The 22522-nt window shown below is 36.7% G+C and overlaps 1 protein-coding gene across 7 annotated transcripts; it reads right to left on the bottom strand.

The window, feature by feature from the left end:
• Positions 1-1304: 1304 nt before the first annotated feature.
• tfap2a (transcription factor AP-2 alpha) lies at positions 1305-12804 on the bottom strand. 7 transcript variants are annotated; one of them, XM_058764652.1, is made up of 8 exons: positions 12781-12804; positions 12625-12693; positions 8288-8707; positions 7283-7334; positions 5629-5857; positions 4899-5017; positions 3422-3563; positions 1305-2809 (listed from the first exon to the last, which is right to left on the bottom strand). In XM_058764652.1, exons 2-8 carry the CDS (start codon positions 12676-12678, stop codon positions 2521-2523), a joined length of 1305 nt encoding a protein of 434 aa, XP_058620635.1. In that variant the 5' UTR covers positions 12679-12693; positions 12781-12804; the 3' UTR covers positions 1305-2520. The 7 variants fall into 7 exon arrangements, with proteins under 7 accessions (XP_058620635.1, XP_058620634.1, XP_058620632.1 ...); XM_058764651.1 differs by lacking the exons at positions 12625-12693; positions 12781-12804 and adding exons at positions 9239-9284; positions 10834-10915; XM_058764649.1 differs by lacking the exons at positions 12625-12693; positions 12781-12804 and adding exons at positions 9239-9284; positions 9889-10103.
• Between the last annotated feature and the right edge of the window lie 9718 nt (positions 12805-22522).

Below are 22522 nucleotides of genomic sequence, written 5' to 3'. Positions count from 1 at the left end.
GATAAAGCATATATATATATATATATATATATATATATATATAAGAGACATAACTCTTGTGCTTGTTTGGTATACTCATGCTTTCACTGCGTTAAGAAATCGTCCGGCCTCTAATATGTTTAATCAATGACATTAGCGTTAATGACACATGCACGTGAAGGAATTCCTAATTCCGATGAATACGATTTAACATGATTGTGATTTCCCTTAAAATGACTATTCATGCGTGTTTTTTTCTGCGCCTGAACAGGAGGAGCAGCCGGGTATCCTTTCTGAGAGAGCTATTGTGCCCGAGGTTAGAATCCCACACACAATCTGAGAAGCAGCCAACAAAAACAGTCTTGACAGACAATGCCTCGCTTCACCTGCTGCTGCACTGTGCATTGCAATTATGCCAAGGACATGTACAGTTAGGCTCCGTTCATGTTATTTGAAAACAACTGCATCTGAGTCGAACAGACTGTCTGAGCACAAAAAAAATAAAATGTTTTAAACGAATAATCACTACGTTGAAATATTGTGCAGGCAGTTCTTTTCTCAGTGCCCATGACAGAAGTCTGTTCTACATGAACAGAACACAGCAAGCATATCCAGCAAGCTCGAATGGAGATTGATTTCCCGGCTCGTGCTATCAATAAACAATCAAACTCTATTTGAAACTGAGTTATGCAATGCACAAAATAAGCATACGTGTACTGGCATGACATCTACAAGTGTACCCAATGACTAAGCTAATTGGAAAAGTAAAATTACGACATGAATGTTGCTTTTCGTTTTAACGCTTAAGTGCCATGCCCTCAATTTCGTTCAAACGAACTATAGATCTATATTTTAATGACATAAATATTTAGCATAGTGACATTGTTTTAGGAGAAGTAAGGTGACGTCAACAAATAAATTCATGAAAATGGCAAATGCACTAACCTTCAACTGGATTCTACATGTGACTGATTTAAAGAGCGCTCTTGCTCAAGGGCTAAAACTACACACATTCGCTTCAAACACGAAAGAGAATTCATTGTTTTCCGTGTCATTTGGCTTGGCAAAAAGCTCCCTGCCATATTTGAATGATCCTGTACTCTGAACTAAGAGTTGAAAGTAAGTTTTTTATTATTATTATTATTATTATACTTGAGGGAAACAATGGGTTCAACTGCTTATTGCATGGAGCAATCGTCAAGGGAGAGTTAAACTCAATTACAGTAACTGTGGTGAATAGAAAAGAGAGCGAGCGAGCGAGCGAGCGAGAGAGGGATACATCGCAGCAAGCAGTGAATAAAAAAAGTAATGAATAAAAATCGACATGAAGCGTATCAAATATTTATTTTTTTTTTTTTTCTGGGCAACAAAGAACTATAATACATTGACAGGCATGGGAGCTATTGCCAGCACAGGTTTATACAATACAGATAAAACCGCCTCCAATTTAGACAGTGGACACGCAAGATATCAGAGAGTCCCAAATGTTAAATTTATTATTAAAAAAATAATAATAATAAATAAAAAAATAAAAAATAAAAAAGGAAGGAAGGAAGGAAGGAAGAAAAAATAAGAAGAATTCGTAAGACAATATCCATTTATTGCTCTTGTGGTGCTTTGAGGGAAGAACAAGAGGTGATTGGCACAACACATAAAAAGCTCGTATAAAAACAAGAAGATAGAAACACAAAACTAGCATCGTCGGGGTCTCTGCAATGACCTTTTTCGATCTAAAACTGAATGGCATAAGAATAATATATAGAGAAACTGATGTTTATTTCTTTTAAATTTGTTCACTTGCTTCAGTGTCGCCTCAACATGCTACAAGAGGGCTGAATTGAAATATCCCAGAGAAGAATACCCCAAACTTCTGTTTTCTAAGAACCATAAAACCACATGAAGAACTAAGCGAATATTCAAACCCACTAAAACAGGAGGCACCAGATAAATTAAAAAAAAAAAAAAAGAAAGAAATTTGAACAGACGTACCATATTTACAATTCCCATTAAATTACACATAAATAAATATATACATACATGAACACAGATTCCCTCATATAACCGTGAATCGTGTTGAAATTCAAAGTTCAAGTTGGTCGCTTGGTCGAGTGAAAAGTCAGTTCTTGAAGTCATGGCGTGGAGCTGTAGATTTTTTTCTTTCAAGTTTATTCACAATACTGATAAAAAAAATCTTCCTCTTTCAGCTTCTTGTTGTCACATGGCTACAATCGTAAATGGGGATACTGAGGGAAAATCGCTGAATTTCAGTCCATTGAACTCATACAAAGGGAGTTCATGAAAAGTCCTGCTGTGGCAGATCTATACTCCTTTCATTGGCACACTGCTTTATTTTGATTTAAAGAAATGATTTGTCCACGAATCCCAAAGTGAACTGTTTTATTAGTATTATTTATTTTTTATTTTTTTTAAGTTTCAAAATGTCAAGATCGGGAGGTGGCGCGATCAGTGTTTCATCTTGATCACTAGTGTTTGTTATATATGTATTTTGTCATACATCAATTGGGATGTGTTGGCTGGACATCACTTTCTGTGCTTCTCGTCTTTGTCACCCGCCTTCGACCCCGTCTCATTGTGGCTATTAGGATTGTTGTTCAGGTACATTTTGTCCATGGCTTTAATGGCCTCCGTCAAATAGTTCTGCAGCGCCGTGAGGGCCGCGCACATGGCCGGAGTCCCGAATCCATGAGAAATAAGACTGAAGTGGGTCAAACAGCTCTGAATCCCGGGCTCAAGAATGGGCTGTGGACGTGAATTCCCCAAGGGCGAGCGGTCTTGCGAGAGCAGGTCCGTGAACTCTTTGCAGATTTGTCTAGAAGGAGACACAATGCAGGATGCGTGTCAGGATGAAGCTAATTACAGCTGAATGTATGAAGTCAGAAATGTATTAAGACTACGTGCTCCTTATGTGTCCCTTAATCAGTGGCACGAATGTTCCTTTTGACAGCAGCTCGTTGAGCAGTGTCCATCAGAGCGATGGACAACTCATGCTCAGTTTGAAAAGAGAGTCGCATATACGTCAGTAATACGTCAACTGGAAACGAAAGAATTGGATTAGCCTACACCTAAAAGCGGGGCTCTATGACATCTAAAGTAGAGTGTCTTCGCGCTGTTGCTTTTTTTATGATTAGTATATTTTCATTGGGAGCGTGCGCAATTCCCGAAATTACGGGAAAATACTAATTCGTTACAGGTTGCGTATAATGCAAAATTGTATTTTACGAAACCATTTGGTTCCAAAATGCAGACATATTTATTAAAAGCTAGCCTACATTAAATAGGCTATTGGCACCTGTGTATCTAACAGAAAGCAAATTTTTATTTGAAAAATATTTTTCAAAAAAACAAACATACACACAAAAAAAAACGCTGTCATAAACAGTGAAATGCGCGTAAATATCTAAATAGTTAGAATAGCACTCACTTCGTTGCCAATAACATGTTTTTTCTTTGGACTTGTTCGTTTGGGTCGGAATGCTGTCGGTTGACGTATTCAGCTACCGCCTTGGCTGGAAACTCAGTCTCGCATACATAACCAAAATCTCTGGCCAGATGCACCGCTTCACCTAGAAGAAAATAAGAGTCAGTATGTGTAACATGTTACTGCAATAAAATTTAGACTAATTAATATATTTCATAATTGTCATCTAAGTAACGTCCAAGGCCATTGGACAGGACAGCAGGAAATCGTTCTTTATTAATTCTAGCATTGGCAATGCACATTTATTTTCTATTACCTAATAGATAATTGAATTCTGTCAAATGTGTGCGTCAAAATTTGCCCTCCTTGTGAGATTAACAGAACATAAGATTCTGAACATAAGACTGACACCATGTCATTATTCGTGATCCTATTTAAAATATTAGAATGCTGTTCTTTATAAAACAGCTAAAACCTCCGATACTCCGAATAGGTCTGTGTGTTTGGTTATTTTTTCCCCCTTTGGTTTTAATTTCCTGAAACAGTTGGATTTTTACTGCAAGCCTTCCTGTCATAAGCCTAGAATCCGGAAGAACGCATGCGCCAATTAGCATCAAAGCTCAACTCTACTAAACTGCTTTCCATAAAATGGAGCAGATCATAAACAATAACAGCACTTCAGAAAGCCAGTGTCCTCCGACTAAATCAGCGTCTGCTTGCGTGTCCACCACCCCCACCCCCTCGCCCTTATCTCGCAGGAATCATACATTTCTTCAGGCTCATTACCATACAAGACTAAATTTCAATGAAGCACGATGAATATTACATTCAGTCTTCAGCGACAATGATTAACAGGAACCAATGAACCGTCTCCAGCTTTCACCTTTAAAACCCATGGCACACCAAATACCACTGCACGGAATAATCACCTCCAACTTTGCAAGCAAAATGGATTTATTCAACAGCAATGGCATCTTCGCAGTGCAACATAATTAACTCATTTATATTTTATAATAGGCTTTCAACCTACAGGTCAACTGCATCAAGCAGACAAGGATAAAATCCACGCATAATTAAAAACAAACAAACAAATAAATAAATAATAATAATAATACATGTCATAGTGATTTCGGCTGTGGTGCAATATATCCAGCAACTGCATAAAAGTGCCATAAAACAGCATTGCAAATATGACACAAAGTAGGCCCTACAAAGACAAATTTAAAGACAAGTGGTGCTGCTAAAGGTATAAAGGAGAGAGAGAGAGAGAGAGAGAGAGAGAGAGGGAGAGAGAGAGTTTCCTGTAATTCCACAAAATTGTTTTCCAAATTGTATCTCCGGAATCCGTTCTCTCTTTTCTATCCTTCAGCTTTGTTGCTTGCAAAACATACTTTCTCCTTTTCACGGATGAATGCAAATGTAGCATGTAGCAGCAATAAACACCTGCTTTATTAAAATATATATTTATCAGGAAACTTACCTTCCACCAGTGACGTCAAGAGAGTAACATTGGCAGCTTTGCGTCTCCCTGCTGGTAGATTTAATCCGATTTTATCTAGCTTTTCTCTTAAAGATCTTCCGCCATTCTTAGATTTGGCCCTTTGAAGTAAATGACAAAATTGTTATTAAATGTCATTATAGTGTTGTAATTATGTTATAATTATTTATTTTACTGCTAATCATTATATATGTTATACATTATACATGCTATATATTTACATATCATTTATATTAAAATTTCTAATATTTATAATAGCCCGGAGCACGCATAACCTTGAATAATTAAAAAAAAAAAAAAGGCAGTCGTGTGTCCCCCAAGAGACCTGTTTAGTTTAGATAACATCTCTTCAAGTTACTTTTTTATGCTAAAAGAAAGACATGTTGCTTTAGAGGATGCCATGGAATGTTTCAAAAGTAAAAATCTAAATAAACAAATAAATAAAAATGTATTTTATTTCCCACTGTCATCACGTGAGATATAATTAAGGTTACAATTGTCTATAGATTAACTCGCGCTGCATTAAGATATTGCAGCATGTGCTCATTGCGATTGGGTAGGCCACTACAAGTATATACAAATTAATTCAGGTTCAGTATTTTGCCTGTGTTGGTGTATGATTTTTAATAGGCTGTCATTTCGGTGGGTTGTGGCGACGGAAAGCGCTTGATAATAAATAATTACTGATGTATGCGATAGATGTCCAGCTCACCTCCTCAAGACCCCACCGAGCAGGGAAGCGTTCAGGCACTCAGGCGGAGAAAGACGTCTCTGCACCTCCGCTACTGTGACTTTGTACTTTGACGTTGAGCTAAGAAGAGACAGACGACCCGGAACCGAACAGAATACTTCGTTTGGGTTTACCACACCTCCAAAAAGCCCGTCTTTATTTATCGGTATAGCAGAGATATTGCTGTTGTTCTTGGATATGGAAACAGGACCTTGACAAAAAAAAAAAAAGAAAAAAAAGAACATGATTAGGCCCCCCATTTCAGTCTACAGCGCCAACAAAATGGAAAAAGATGAATTGCTATGCAGCAGGCAGCTTTTGAGTAAGATTAGACATATGCGTTTATATGCACATCATCTCGCACGCCTGTGTGGAATCAAAGGCAATATGGTCTTATCAGAGAGGAAGGAAAATAGATACCACAGCAATTGCTTTTCATTCAGCTCATGAATGTAACTGCTGCAATATGCCCCAAGTAATGAAGTGGCCCAGCCATCAAAATATTTCATATTATCGCAATGGTGACTTCACACCAAGCTTGGAGAAAATGACAGTTCAACAAGCATGGCATTGCCTCAAATTTTCCACTAACTGCTCACTGTAGCTGTTATTTGTTGGACATCATAAAACAGAAACTGATAAACGAAAATAGAGAGGAAAAAAGTGGCATAATCCACGTAAATGTTTATAAACGTATAGGCTATGTATTTTTATTATTATTAATAATAATACATTTTAATCCAATACTTCCTACAAATAAAACTGTGTATTATTTCTCATAATAGTTTTAATCTCTAAATAGTTGGTAACCTTGCCACACAAGCACATCGAATGACATTCACAAATCCGAAATACACACACTCACACACGAGCGCTTACAAATAAGTGTTCAGGCCTAAATCCTGCTGCAGCGCCCGTTGTTTCTTTATGTGCTAACCGGAAACAAAAGCACAAGCACTACTGGATAGATCACTAGTGACATTAATAGCTCAGGGGAGACTAATAGAGACAAGAGGAGTTAAACGAACTCGTGAGATCGCAATTATTACGTGTATGCGCAATGTGTATTTTTGTGGATTCATACATGGTGCATCAAATTTAATATGTCAAAGCTTTTACATTGTTAAAACGAAGAAAATTAAATCTAGCCACAGCGCACGTAAATATGAGAAAACAATTCGATCTCAACACACTCCTTCTCCTGCAGCCCTCTTTGACCATCTGCTATCCGAACGAAACAAAGAGGCACGCAATTGCAAAATAATGACTTCAACTGAAATTTACACAGAAGGCATGTTTAATTTACTACAAATGTGTTTCATAGTAAACAAAGTCTCTACGCACGTTTCTCATGTCATCTTTGAATGAGACATTCAGCAAATTTCATTAAAGAATAGGCTACCATTTTAAATTTAGTCACAGACTTATTCAAGCACCAACATATTAACTCACACGTATTAGTTACACGAATAGTGCCCGCTATGGAACACTTGGTTAAAATGGTTTGTGCCTTTTCGTCAGACTATCTCAAGGCCTACAAATTAACCCGATCTGTCTCAAAGCAAGCACGGGTAGACTTTACGAGCGGAGAGCTGCTAGTGGAAGCACGTACGGTATTTGAGAGGAAATTGCTTACCTTTCTTGATTACAGTTTGGTCTGGGATGTGAATTCCTTGATCTTCAACATGCTGCAAAGATCAAAAAGCATATTAATAATGATCGAAAGTTCAAAAACATCGTACTTTTTGCAAACGAAATAAAATGCAATCAAAAGAGAAAATGCACAAACGCTTTACATAGTAGCCTAGTATTTATGACTACGCACACCATAAACAGCATCTTTATAGAAGTACATATTTCTGACCCATATTAATTACGTCTATACTGTTTAAAGTAGGCATTTAATTAAAATAATAAAAGCGTGAATTATATTGTTTTATATCATAAAATATAATAATAGCAAATATATTTATTTACCCAGAGAATAAACGTGGGAAACCTATAAAGCATGCAGTTATGGTGGAACAGAGAATTTTGTCCAGGCTCAATTCGTCAGATCTCTTCAGCAGGCACATTGCAATCAAATTACTGATGAAAAGGGGGGCAGCCAAGAATCACGTCCAAAAATGACAGACAATATTAATCAAAAAGCCCAGTACACCACTCACTTTGTGTTACTGGGATGAACAACAGCGAGAAAAAAAAAAATCCAATAATTAATTCATGGGACAAAATGGATATTACTTTTTTTTTTATATATATATTATTTTTTTATTTCTCGCGCTACCGTTTAAAATAGAACTTTACATAAAATTACTTCTTTTTTTTCTAAATGGTTTTCCCCATAAAACATGCGACGTTTACCATAGGCCATCAAGAAAAAATGTCGAACATAATTGACCACCACCAGCAAATATACATTTAAATAGTATATTTACATTCAAACAACAATTTCAACAACCGTTCTGTTGTGCATTACCGTAATATATTCAATAAAACAACTTAAATAAGAACAATTTAAATATGTGACCCGATATTTGACTGTCCGAGATTCCACTGAGAATAGCACCAGCAGCAAATCCTAATAATGGAGTTGGATTATGGAGGTGACATGTTATAAGATTTAAGCTTTTCTCCTTACCTGAACATCTTCTAAAGAGTGATGTATTCCATGGATAGGGATTGAATCCGTGAGTCCAGTCTCAATGCCGTGACCCGAGGGAAGTAGCACTTCTCTGCGGTACTCTCTGCACAGCTGATGCGGTAACCCGCGGTGCTGGTGCAGCAGGCTGCTCTCCTGACTTTGCCGCTGGCCGGGCCAGCCCGGGTGCTGTGGCTGAGGCTGGGCGTGCAGAGAGTTGATGGAGTACGGGTCATTAACGTGAGAGTAAGGGTCCTGAGACTGCGGATAGATGGGCTGGTAGGGTGGCGGAAAGTATGGCGGCTGGAAGTCTGAGTTGGGCGTGTGAGAAAGCGGAGGAGCGCTGGTGTACGGAGACTGGCCCACGCTGCCCAGTTGGGGTAACCGGGCTGTGCCATTGCTGGTCCCGTCGTGGCGATCCTTAGGAGATAAATATATAGTGCTGTTTTAGTGCTGTTAAAATAATAATAATAATAATAATAATAATAATAAAATAAAATAATATATATATATATATATATATAAAGGAAGAAAAAAGAAAAGAAAAAAAAACAGTAGTGATTTGTTATCGCATTTAGTAATTTATTTAAACAGAAAACCGAGCATGCCTTTAATCTGGTCAAGAACAAAATATCAAAACAACAACACTACATTATAATTATAACAATATCCATATAGAATAATATGTTATTTTACATTAAAATGTACATCGATGGTTTGTTGTTCATTCAGCAATTAAAGATCTTACTGAGAGGCAAATGAAAATAATCAGAGCTCACATCAAGTATTAAGTCTTTGTAATAGCATTTTATGCTACCAATTACCGCTTGCATGATGGAACAGACAAAACGACAGGATAAAAATAATAATACATAAATAAAAAACAAACAAACAATCGGAGAGTAAATGCTGAGCGCAGTCTTCAGATTTTTACTCCCGACAGTCACTCACCATCGCGGAAAAACTGTGCACTAACATCAGCGAGGATTTCCGAGGACTTCAAAAGACAAGAATTTCAGAGGAACAAAACGAAAATGAACGTGCAAATTAAATCAAGCCAATGATAATTGTAGGGCAAGGTGGCGGTGACCAGCGTTCAAATAAAGCAATAATCCATCAGAATCTGGGTAAATTCCCACTGTTCTTCATCTGCTGTTTAGATGCAATGCTTTTCTCTAAAGTTTCTTAGATCCCCTTGGCGTCTCCCGGCTCTGTCAGTGAACTGTTCCCTCGCTTGAGCTCATGTTAGCACAGATCTGCCGCTTCCTCTGCACTCCTAATGGTAGATATTCATGACTATTAATATTACACGAATACTTAATAAGAGAAGAATGGTCGGAAATCGAGCGTGAAGCGAGGAAGCAACTCAAGGCAGACTGCACTAAATGACGTCCATTGAATGGGGAATCAGTATATCTAATCAGAGATGAGGAGAGAGAGAGTGAGTGGGAGAGAGAGGGAGAGAGAGACAAAAGAGGGACATTCTCCTGCGTCTGACGAATCAGAGAGGGGGGAAACATTTTAAAAGGTTCGAGGGCAAGCAAAAGTGAAAGAAAGACAGAACGAGGGGGGAAGAACACAAGGAAGGAAACAATGTGCACCTCTGATTCTGGTGAAAATCCAGCAAACGCTGAGGGCATCTGGGCTGGCACATTTTTACTGTTCACTGGATGCTCGTCTACCTCATTGTTTTTCACATTAGTCTTCGTCTGTTCGTGCTCCATGGCCCACTAAAATCCCTCACCACGAATTTAACAACGGCCAAGACACATCAACACACGCCGATGCAGCTTAACTCACCGCCAGAGCAAATATTCAACAAACTTTACGCGTGAATACTCATCATACACGCTTCCATCTAAGCTTTCATGTCATACGTGATTATTATGAAAAAGAAAATAATTACTTATTACAATTAATGCGAGTCTGTGCGTCGAGAGAAAGAAACTCATAAGGACACGCGGAGTGCAGAGATTCTTTCCTGATCATGGCGTGTGTGAAACGAGCGAAAACACGTTTTACTGGCTTCACCACTCCGAAAACTGCTCCCATATATTAGCCTACTGCATTCACCAAACAAATCATGCCAAATACTAGAGGGGAAGACAAGCAAAAAAAAAAAAAAGACAAATACATTTATTTTAAAACGAAACGATCCACTGCAATTGATGCTTTTGATTGTTTACCAAAACTTACGTTTGGTAAGTTTGTTTATTGTCTATTTTTCATACACATTTCGATATTACGTTTTCATGATTTTTTTGTACTACAGAACTTCTACAGGCATTTAATGTGTGATACGTGTATGTATTAGGCGTATTATTATTATTATTATTATTATTATTATTATGTTGGAAAATTACATGTGTGCTGGATCATGCTGTATTGCAGTATGTTATTTATCACTTGCTCTTGTGTTGAATTAAATTGTACACACAGCAAGAAAAAATAAAATTAAAAGCTTACTGATTTAAAAGTTAAACCGTTCAGAATTATGCTAAATATCATGCAATATTTGGTATTAAAAGCCTGGTTAAGCCGCTTACCTCGCAGTCTTCATATTTAATATTATCAGTTAATTTCCAAAGCATTTTCATTGGTTGTGGATAGAGTGAAGTGCGCCTTCGCTTGAGTTTGACACAGTGCACAAGGCTTGAGCTGCGCGCTCAGATCTCCCTCTAATGGTGGAAGAGAGAGACTCGAGCGCTACTGTAATAACCCTCATTAGCATATCAAGAGACCAAAGCCAATGAATATACACAGGTAGAAACTGCAACGAGAATTCCAGTAAGAATACCTTTACTGAGTTTCATTTGTATTTCAAAAGGGAACTGTAAATGCAGGGTTTAATATTAGTGGTGAAGGATGACTTCACCTTTTCTTTTGAATTAATCATCCAATTGGATTAATTCAGAGCGGAGTTAATAGGCCAAGTATAACCCGAACCATTATAAAGATTTTTCTTTCTTTTTTTTTATCAAAGGCCACACGCTTTGCATTCACATGCATTCTTCAAGAAGTTCTAGGTTTTCGAATCTACAACCCAGAAGCAACCTATATATTGAACAATGTTAAACTGCTGCAGCATGCACGTGTTTTAGTGGGCAAAACCACACTGATTCCAGTCTGACAATTGTAAACTGTTGTTTTAGTCCTATAGTGAGCCTGGGCCTGTAAAACACTCTCAATAGTGTTATGCAAAAAAAGCAGATTCTTCAGTAGATATACATCTTATTTAGAGCGTGTAACGGCGCAATTTGATAAATGTAAATAATTAACACAACAACATGGCTTGTTAAATGTGAATGAGGTCAGGAGACAGGTCGCCGAGTCTAAGGCGTTGTCTCTCCCTTCTCTCCATTAACATTTTTGGTGGGGTGAGTCCAGTTGTCATTAATGAGAGGCCGAAAGAAACTAAGACACAATGACGATTAAGAGAGGCAAAGAAAACGCGCAATAGAAATAGATGGGTGTGCTGCTTTGTTGTTCGCTGCTTATTGATTGGGGGTCTGCATCATTGAAACCAATCGCACAAAAGAAAAGCAATACTAGTCTTCATTATTAGCACTATTTGGTAATCTTCAATGTGGGAAAATTGTCCATTCACAATATTCGTATCTAAATTGACATAGTCTGTCAGTTATTTACGGTGTTATATTCACAAAATTAATGACTGATTCACGTTTATTTTCTGTCTTTCTTTTTTGGTTTGGGTTTCTTTTCTTTTTTACAGTGTCATAATGGGCCACATCAACTTGAGGATCGTGTTTTACACACACACACACACACACACACACACACTCATAAAAAATAATAAAAATAAAATAAAATGCACTGACTTATTATTGCAGGGGGGAAAATAGCTTATAGATAAAATAATAAATAAATCAAGTCTTTCCCGTTCATCTTACTATAAGAAAATGCGTTATATAGGCCTGCACAAAATGACCAAATTGCAATAATATCGGAAATGAGTGAGTCAAATTAAAACATTTACAATAGTGTGAAAAATTAAATAAACAGCCTGCGTATCCAATATCTAACAACAAATCTGGACTCTCTCACCAGCCACCCTGAGAGTGCTTTATTTTAGAGAAATCTGATCAAGAGATTATTTTTTCACCGCTGTCTCGCCTTTGCCTTCACTCTATCTTTCACCGTCTCAAACGCAAACATACCTCCGTGAACTATACAGCTTTTGTGAGTAGCATTTTATTTACATTGGTTAATGACTAATACTGTCTGGAAAACCTTTCTGAAAAGCTACCGTGTAGAAGACTTAATTCTCACTTCTATACAAAAGTAAAACGTGCACCTTCATCACCCTCATAGCCTACCTTATAAGGAAGAGAACGTACCTGCCAGTCTCCCATTTTGCCCATTAATGACATTCTTGTGTCTTCTTTCTGAATGTGGTACATCACACAGTGTTATCTCATTGGGTCTTGTGTCCTTAAGCAAAATTCCACTTTACCTGCACAAAATCTACTCACCTGGCAATAAAAACAGAGGACCACCTCACGGCGCATGCGCTCTGCTACGGGCACGTGTAAGGCAACAACACCTAGAAAAGGTAAAAGCAGTGTTGAGATTCCTGCTGCACATTAGCGCGAAGAGAAAGCAGCGAGAGTGTTTTTTTGTTTGTTTTTCCAACCTGCTGTTTTAAGCGTCAAAATGTTAAAACTAAATCTTATGCAGTCGGCATGCATAAAAAGTATCAGTGTTTTCAGATTATGTATTGTACAAACATACATAGCCTACACACATCGTGTGTTTTCAGATGAAGAATACTGTAGTTACATTCTTTGCCCCTAAAATAAAAGGTGTTAATTCCTTTAAAATGTAATCAATATATATATATATATATATATATATATATATATATATATATATATATATATATATATATATATATATATATATATATTACTAATTTAAGGTAGCACTGGTAATTTTTCACACTATTGTTAACATAATAATAATAAGCCTATCCAGTAGCCTACATATAGGCCTTCTGCTGCAGCATAAAGGATGGCACCTTCTATCCTTGTTTTTTTTTTAATTTATTTATTTATTTTTTTTACTATAGATCTATATGCTTATATCAGAAGGACATCTGTTTATTGAAGGAATTTCAAAATGAAAATCAAATGTAATTGAATTTAAATTAGACAGCAATTTCAAAAGCTACAGATTTCAAAAGGCACTAGATCTTTAAGCACAAATGAATGAAGTGCAGAAATGCATGCATTCGTCTGATACTGAAGCATGTGGTCAGAGATGTCATTGGGATCAAGAAAATAGATGTATGTTTATATTTTAATACTTATAATGAATTATCCTATAGCCTACAAACTGACATTTTATTATGAAAAAAATAGAACATGGAATTTTACGTTGTTGTTGTCGACTGTGATGTATAGTTAAGTTTTGTTTTTGTTTTTTTCCCTTCAAGAACTAAATGTCTCCGTAAAAATCCGTCAACAGCTCCGAGATGTACTCATTCAAGACATCGGCTAGTTCTTGATCAATATTGACTACTGACAATTTCATTAAAAATCATTTGTTAAACTTTTGTGCCAAGCATGAAATGTGAGTTACATTTTCTAGCCTAGAGAATATTGTCATGTCCCTCTAAATCACCTGAAGTTCTCCGGCGCCCTCTTTTGGACAAGAGTAGATACCCTTTTGTATTTAAGTCAGCAGGCGTCAGACCTGTCTATTCAACGTTTCAAGCTGATGCGTTTGACTGTTATGATTGCGAGAGAGCCTCTAATTTGAAATAGCTCTAATTTGCTAGATGTTATATGTATGAGCATACTTTTAATGGGGTTTTAAAGGTATTGCAATCCAATAAAACATTAAACTTCATATATATGATATGTTTCTAATTTTGGTCATCTGGCGCTATCTAACGATGGTTTTTAAAACTGCAACAACATTACAATTTACTTTATTAATGTGGATTGCATACAAAAAAGGTAATGTCTACGTGCCTTGTTGAATACTTGTTGAAAATTATAAAATAAAGAAAATAAAAAATGTATAAATAAAAAAAAGAGATTAGTTAGGAGGCACAAGCATGTATAATAAAATAAAACTACACGCAGTTTCAGTTTTTCTGATTTAATTTTAATGCCATGTAGCCAATAATAAGCATAATACATAATATTTTCCCAAATCTGTATTCTGTAATAGAACCAAAGACCAGCAGGGAACAGACCCCTATAAAAAATGCAGCTGCATGTGTTAGAAGTGACTTAAAAATATGATTTGATATTGTTACAGGTAGAGGATGTGTTTCTTAAGTGGGATTGATGTTGGGTGATTAAAGGAAAAGCAATTGGCAGGTGTGTGGGTTTGAGAAAGATCAGCTTTCCTGGAGACTCTGGACTGTTTCCAGATTAGCTACGCTTCACCATGGCAACACCAATGTCCTAACTCTGCTACCAGAGAGTGTATCTAGACCACAGGGAACAGAAACACTGACATATTGTAAAAATATATTTTCACTTGTGAAAATATATTTTTCACTTGTTTATTTGCTTGGTTAACCTGATTAGAAAATCTTATAATGGAATGTTTTGTGGAGTCCATGGAGGGCAGCTCACCAACAGCATCCAGGTGAAAACAGGAGTTAGACAAAGATGCCTGTTGTCACCCTTTTCCTTTTTCTTTTTGCCATTGACTGGATTATGAAGGAATCCACTAGAGAGTGAAGGAACTGAATCCAGTGGGCCACGTGGACCCCGCTCGAGGATCTGGACTTTGCTGACGACCTTGTACTTCTCTCCCACAACAAACAGCAGATGCAAGAGAGGACTAATGTAGTGACAACATCTCAGATTGGCCTCATCGTTAACAGAGATAACACCAAGATCTTCAAGATAAAATCCACAAGTAAGGATCCAGTCATGATGAATGGAAATCCCCTGGAAAAAGTCCAGTCCTTCACCTAAATGGGCAGCATCATTGACCAATGGCACAGACAAAGCAAAAAAGCCTGCATACAGCTCAAGAACATCTGGAGCCCCAGAGACCTGTCCTCGGCAACTAAGATCTGCCTGTTCAACAACTAATGAAGTCAGTGTTGCTGTTTGGGGCTGAAACCTGGAGGATGACCAAAATGACCATCAGTAATGTGCAAACCTTCATCAACAGCTGTCTCAGAAGGATTCTCCAGATCTGCTGGCCTGACACCATCAGCGATACCACCCTCTGGGAAATGACCCACAAACACCCCCGCTGAAGAAGAAATCAGGAAGAAAAGATGAGTTTGGATTGGGCGCTTAAGTGGAATTTAAGTGGAACCACGAAGGAAAATGAATATGCTGTCCAAGAAACACCTGGCGACATGGCCTCAAGGCTGATGTCACCAAGATGGGCTACGCCGGAACCAGTTGCAAAGAATTCTTGCAAAGAATTGCCTAAGACAGAGGATTCAGAAGGGCTGTGGTTGGTGGCCAATACCATGACAAGGCTGACGGGCATAAGTAAGTTATTTGTTTGATTTTAATAATGTCTCATAAGCCCTATTCGGACGTAATTGTTTCTCAGGGGGACATAAGTGATTTTCACCATTTACAGGGTGTACACTGTTAGATATTTCAAAGGGTTTTTACAGTAACTTATTGGCAACACGGTTGTCAGTAAGTTACTGTAATTAAGATTTACAGTAGCAAACTGTATTTGATTTACAGTTGCAAACTTTACTGTTTTACAGTAAATTCATCAGTATACTACAGTAATTCATTCATTTTATATATATTTCATTAGATTTGTTTATTTTTATATAGAATTCATTTTATTTTTTACTCTACATAGGTACTACTGGCATTCAATGAAAACAGACACAATAATTACAAAATATCTTTTTTTTTTTTAATTTAAAACATTGCGTGTATAACACTTAAAAATACAGTCTTCCAATGATGTAACAGTGCATCTTCACCTTTTCTCCTTTAGGCAACAGAAACATAATGAGGTAAAAAGACAAGCAGCCAAAGAATACATAGCCATCTAAAGGCTGTAAAAATAGGGCACAATCTACTATGTTAATATGAAAGAATTTTACGTATCGGTTTTTTACCTGCATTTTAAATTACGCATTGTGTTTTCGGATACAGGGTTACAGTGGATAATGGATAACGTCCTGGAAAATTACTAGTAGCCTATATTTTCCATTTTTCTTACAGCATACTAACTGATCAACAATCGCAAGTACAAGCTATAACCAAGTGTAGCCTATCATAAATGAACAATTATTCAATTATTCAGTTGTCATTATTATTATTATTATATTGAAGAAATGCAAATAGCAGCTAATTCAATTCACGTGATGTGTGTGCTGCTAGGCATCTTTGGTTTTCTTTTTGTGTAATTTGGATGGAAAATGTGTGTTTTTTATTGTCTGAGTCACTTATCAAAAGTTGCTAAAAGTTGCCAAATAAATTTTAAAAAAATTGCTAAATTTGTTGCTAGGTGCATTTGAAAGAAAAAGTTGCTAGGGTAGTCTGAAAAGTTGCTAAATTTAGCAACAAAATTGCTAAGTTGGCAACAGTGTTCGGCCGGGCTCATTAATATTACGCTGTTACATGCACTCGTCTCACTGAACGTGACGTCTGCGTCTGTCGAACATGACGTCTACGTCTGCCGAACGTGACGTCTGCGTCTGCCACATTACAGTTCCTCTGCTTGAACGTGACATCTACGTGACGTTTACGTCTTCCACATCAAAGTTATTCTGCCTGAAAGTGATGTCTGCGTCTGCTGCAATGGTTTCCAGCACTTTCTATACACTTATTCATGCTTTATTATTCATATTCATTCTCTTTTATTGTTTTACTCCTCCTCAATTTTGTATAGTTAGCTATTAAGTGCTATTTACCTTTCTTATGTATGCTATAGCTTATTCCAAATTGTAAATATTAATTTGTACAAATGATATTAAAATTTCTGTATGCCATTGTACAAAAAGACATCAAATAAAAATACATTAAAATAATAAATATTTTGGAGTGGCAAAGAGTTTCAGACTTTCTGTTTATTTATTTATTTTTTTAAGTACTTAAAGCTCTGAAACAAAGGACGGCTTACATTTTTATTTTTTTTAACCATTTGCATGTATGAATACGATATTTTATCCAAAAAGAAAACAAAGTTGACAACATTTAAAAAAGAGAATTTAAATCACATTAAAGAAAATATATCCTGCAAAACAAATGGAGGAATTGCTTACATTTTTACTGATAACCAACTATGAATATCAAACCAGAATTTAGAAGTAACATCTCAGTAAAAGAATAGATGATCAAGTGTTTCAGGAAATTAATTTTTTTTTAAACACCACATGGGTCCACTTAAAATGTAAATATTTTCTGCATAAAATCACTAACAGGGTAAATCCTAAACATAATTCTGTAATGTGTCTCCTTAACCCTTGGAGCAACTGTAAGATAAAAGGTAAAATATTTATCTCTTACTGAGGGTTCAACATCTCTCAGAAAATAGCACTGATAATCTCCTGTAGCTATACGTTTAAATTCTTTATAAATTAGTTTGTTAATGCACACTTACTATCGAGGAGATCTATATTAGCCTCTATATTTCCCCTTCTCCCAAAACAGCTTATACAGCTGTTATTAAAACAGTTCAGTTTTGTAAGTAATGAAAAAATATTTTTTTGTTCGTTAAATGTAAGGTTTTTTATTTTATTTTTTTACATTAATGACAAAGCGGCCAGCGGCAGACAGTAAGATGATAAAAGCCTATGTTTGATCAATTTAGCCTTCTCAAATAATCACGACTAGCCTAAAATAAAATCTATAAAACAGTTCAAGCATATCACAATGTTACTTGTTTAAATGTTTAACCTATATAAATGCGCACTGTTAGACGCATATCCAACAGTTTGTGCAGAGAGTGGAAGCTGAAGCGCGCTCTGCAGGATATGGAGGCGCCAGCAGGATCACTCGCATTTTTTTTCTTACAGTAGAAACAGCTTAAAATAAGCCATACTTTTTGCTTATAAAGGTAAGAGTAATACATCATTCGGAACTGTCTACTTTTATTTGTGTCGTGTGCATTCACATATAGTTTGATTATCGTTATGGATAAAATCCGAGATATCATTTTTGGCTATATCGCACACCCCTATATTTAATTCTTCTTTGCTTGTTTGGTACATATAATTCACTGATCATCGTAAATAAGCTTTTATCTTAGAAATAGGTTTTCTCAACGACAATGAGGACACGACAAAAAAATAGATGAATCATATTTATATAAGATTTTATTTATTTAGGCTATTTATTAATTGAAGGGGCGGGGTCTGGTTAATATTGTGAAATATCATTACAATTTAAAATAATGGTTTTCTATTTTAATATACTTATTTCTGTGATGCAAAGCATCATTACTCCAGTCTTCTGTGTCACATGATCCTTCAATGTATACTGTCAACGGAAACAATTGTGCTGCTTAAAGTTTTTCTGTGATATTTTTACAGGATTAATTGACAAAATCCTGGCAGATTATTATTCAAAATATAGAAATTGTATCAGTTTAACATTATTGCTAAATAAAAGTAGGCTATTTTTTTTTTTCAAAACGAAAGGAAAATGAATAAGTGCTGTCCTTTTATTCTTCAAAGAATCTTAATATTATGTTTTAAACGTAAAATAAAGCAAAGAAGAGAGGCGCTTGAAAAACTGAACATTAGGTATAATGTATTTTTCTATGTATTTGTCTATTTTTTTAATTATTATTTCACAGCAACAGTCTCAGATCTAACAGATGATTGCGATCAACGGGTTGGCCATCACTGATGTGCTGTTGGCTACATTAAAAATGTAAAAGATAAAAACACAGTAAACACCAAATGTAAAAAAAAAATCAAAAAGGATTTCATAAAAACGAAAAAAAACGACATGAATATACAGGTGCTGGTCATATAATTAGAATATCATCAAAAAGTTGATTTAATTCACTAATTCCATTCAAAAAGTGAAACTTGTATATTATATTCATTCATTAGACACAGACTGATATATTTCAAATGTTTATTTCTTTTAATTTTGATGATTAGAGCTTACAGCTCATGAAAGTCAAAAATCAGTATCTCAAAATATTAGAATATTACTTAAGACCAATACAAAGAAAGGATTTTTAGAAATCTTGGCCAACTGAAAAGTATGAAAATGAAAAGTATGAGCATGTACAGCACTCAATACTTAGTTGAGGCTCCTTTTGCCTGAATTACTGCAGCAATGTGGCGTGGCATGGAGTCGATCAGTCTGTGGCACTGCTCAGGTGTTATGAGAGCCCAGGGTGCTCTGATAGTGGCCTTCAGCTCATCTGCATTGTTGGGTCTGGTGTCTCTCATCTTCCTCTTGACAAGGTCAGGCGAGTTTGCTGGCCAATCAAGCACAGTAACACTATGGTCATTGAACCAGCTTTTGGTACCTTTGGCAGTGTGGGCAGATGCCAAGTCCTGCTGGAAAATGAAATCAGCATCTCCATGAAGCTTGTCAACAGAAGGAAGCATGAAGTGCTCTAAAATTTCCTGGTATATGGCTGCGTTGACTGTGGATTTCAGAAAACACAGTGGACCAACACCAGCAGATGCAACCTGATCTCACAGAACTCCGTGTAATGACCACGGACTTAATTAACCCCGAATCTGTGGTGGCATCACGGAATCGCCGAAAATTCCGTGCTGGGCTCACAGAAGGCATCAGCCGTGGTCCATGCACGGATTCACTGGTTCAACACCAGCGCTGCATCGGACCACGTAAAAAGAGTGACTCCGATGCAGTTATACTTTCACTGGAGTACCTGACACCGCCCCTACCCTAAACCTACCCAGTTCTGAACAATAATGATGACGATAAATTTCCCAGTATCGCGTCGGCATATTGATGCTAAGGGTTTCCGTGCGTGGAGCACGGCTGATGCCTGTCACTGACTTACATTGGTATCACTTCTGTGAGCCCATCACGGATTTTTTTCTGTGAGCCCATCACGGAATTTTCGGCGATTCCGTGATGCCATCTCAGATTCGGAGGTTAATTAAGTCCGTGAACATTACACGGAATTCTGTGAGATCATGTTGGCAGATGACATGGCAGCCCAAATCATCACTGACTGTGGAAGCTTCACACTGGACTTCAAGCAACATGGATTCTGTGCCTCTCCGCTCTTCCTTCAGACTCTGGGACCTTGATTTCCAAATGAAATGTAAAATTTACTTTCATCTGAAAAGAGGACTTTTGACCACTGAGCAACAGTCCAGTTCTTTTTCTCCACAGCCCAGGTAAGATGCTTCTGACCTTGTCTCTGGTTCAGAAGTGGCTTGGTAGCCCTTTTCCTGAAGACGTCTGAGCGTGGTGACTCTTGATGCACTGACTCCAGCTTCAGTCCACTCCCTGTGAAGCTCTCCCAAGTGTTTGAATCGGCTTTGCTTGACTGTATTCTCAAGCTTGCAGTCATCCCTGTTGCTTGTGCACCTTTTCCTACCCAAATTCTTCCTTCCAGTCAACTTTGCATTTAATATGCTTTGATACAGCACTCTGTAAACAGCCACACCTTTCAGTAATGACCTTCTGTGACTTACCCTCTTTGTGGAGGGTGTCAATGTTCGTCTTCTGGATCATTGCCAAGTCAGCAGTCTTCCCCATTATTGTGGTTTCAAAGAACAAGAGATACCCAGAATTTATACTGTAGGGATGGTCATTTATTCAAATTCAAATGTAAATATTCTAATATTTTGAGATACTGATTTTTGACTTTCATGAGCTGTAAGCTCTAATCATCAAAATTAAAATAATAAACATTTGAAATATATCAGTCTGTGTGTAATGAATGAATATAATATACAAGTTTCACTTTTTGAATGGAATTAGTGAAATAAATCAACTTTTTGATGATATTCTAATTATATGACCAGCACCTGTACCTATAAGCAACACAAACTTCACTAAAGGATTCCTTTCGGAGACATTTTTATTTATATGTTATAGACGTTTTATGTTACCTTTATATTTATTTCAACTTTATTTCCAGACTCAAGGTCCATTAGCAAGAAACACACAATACAACCCAAAACAATACACATTAAAAAAGACAGTTATACCAATATGTCCTCATAGAGCCAACAAATACATTTATACATCAAATTTCTCATTAATGCAGGGAATGACTGTACTCTTGCCTTACAGAATAGATCACTTGCACTTTATACTTTTACAAATAGTGTAATAAAAATAAATGTCTAAAAATATGTCTAAATTATTATTATTATATCAATATATTTATATTTAATATGCACACGATTAATGTATATTGTACAAGTTAGCCGGGGAAAAGACAGATGCACTAAAAACTGAAAAAAAAAAAAAAAAAAGGTCAGACGCAGACTTCACGTTACAAGTCAGGCGCAGATGTCACGTTCATTGAGAGGAGTGAATGAAGAGCAAGTAAATTGTGCATTCGTTCACACACTGCACTGAGCCGTGTGAGCAGCGTGTTATGGTACGTGTTAGGGAAAAAAATAAAAAATAACTTCACAGCCACACGTGAATCACGCGTGACGTCTGGCTCGACACTTCACTGCCACACGTGACTTACCTGACATCTACGTGACGTCTACGCCTCGTCTGCGTCTTAAATTCAATGGATTAAATAGGAAAAAAATAAAAAATTAAGACGTCCGTGAGACGAGTGTATGTTACAGCGTAATAATAAAGAACCTATCCGAACGCCATAACACGTGACTTACGTGACATCTACGTGACGTCTACGCCTCGTCTGCGTCTTAAATTCAATGGATTAAATAGGAAAAAAAAAATTTAAGACGTCAGTGAGACGAGTGCATGTTACAGCGTAATAATAAAGAACGCCATTTTAATGATCGTTGAAAAGACGTCCCTCCGACACGTCCCGTCCTGGTTGAAAAATATATCCAAAATGAAAATTGAACCGACGTCTTTCTGGCCGTGAATTACACGTCTTTTCTACACGTCTAAATGTGTCATCTTCTGGATGTCTATTTTGTGTTAATTTAATGTATTAATTTAAACTATATAAGCCTGCATATAAAATAATCACACACCCATTGTGTAACATCGTGAAAGGCCTTAAATTATGTATTGAGGTTAACACATCTGAACTTGACAAAGGTTGTAAAAAGGTCCAAAATCGGTCCAGTCCGACCTGAACGTCTATAAAACGTTTTAA

This window comes from Onychostoma macrolepis, chromosome 24 (genome assembly GCF_012432095.1).
Source record: "Onychostoma macrolepis isolate SWU-2019 chromosome 24, ASM1243209v1, whole genome shotgun sequence".
Taxonomy (NCBI): domain Eukaryota; kingdom Metazoa; phylum Chordata; class Actinopteri; order Cypriniformes; family Cyprinidae; genus Onychostoma; species Onychostoma macrolepis.
This window is presented reverse-complemented; position numbering and strand designations above follow the sequence as displayed.

Bases quoted from the DNA above. Each gene is read 5' to 3' on its own strand.
- tfap2a (XM_058764655.1), bottom strand. From the start codon at position 10,011: ATGGAGCACGAACAGACGAAGACTAATGTGAAAAACAATGAGGTAGAC. The intron at 8,708-9,888 runs GTGCACATTGTT...TTATCTCCTAAG, and splicing joins GATTTTCACCAGAATCAGAG to GATCGCCACGACGGGACCAG. The intron at 5,018-5,628 runs GTGAGCTGGACA...TTTACTTCAAAG, and splicing joins CTCGGTGGGGTCTTGAGGAG to GGCCAAATCTAAGAATGGCG.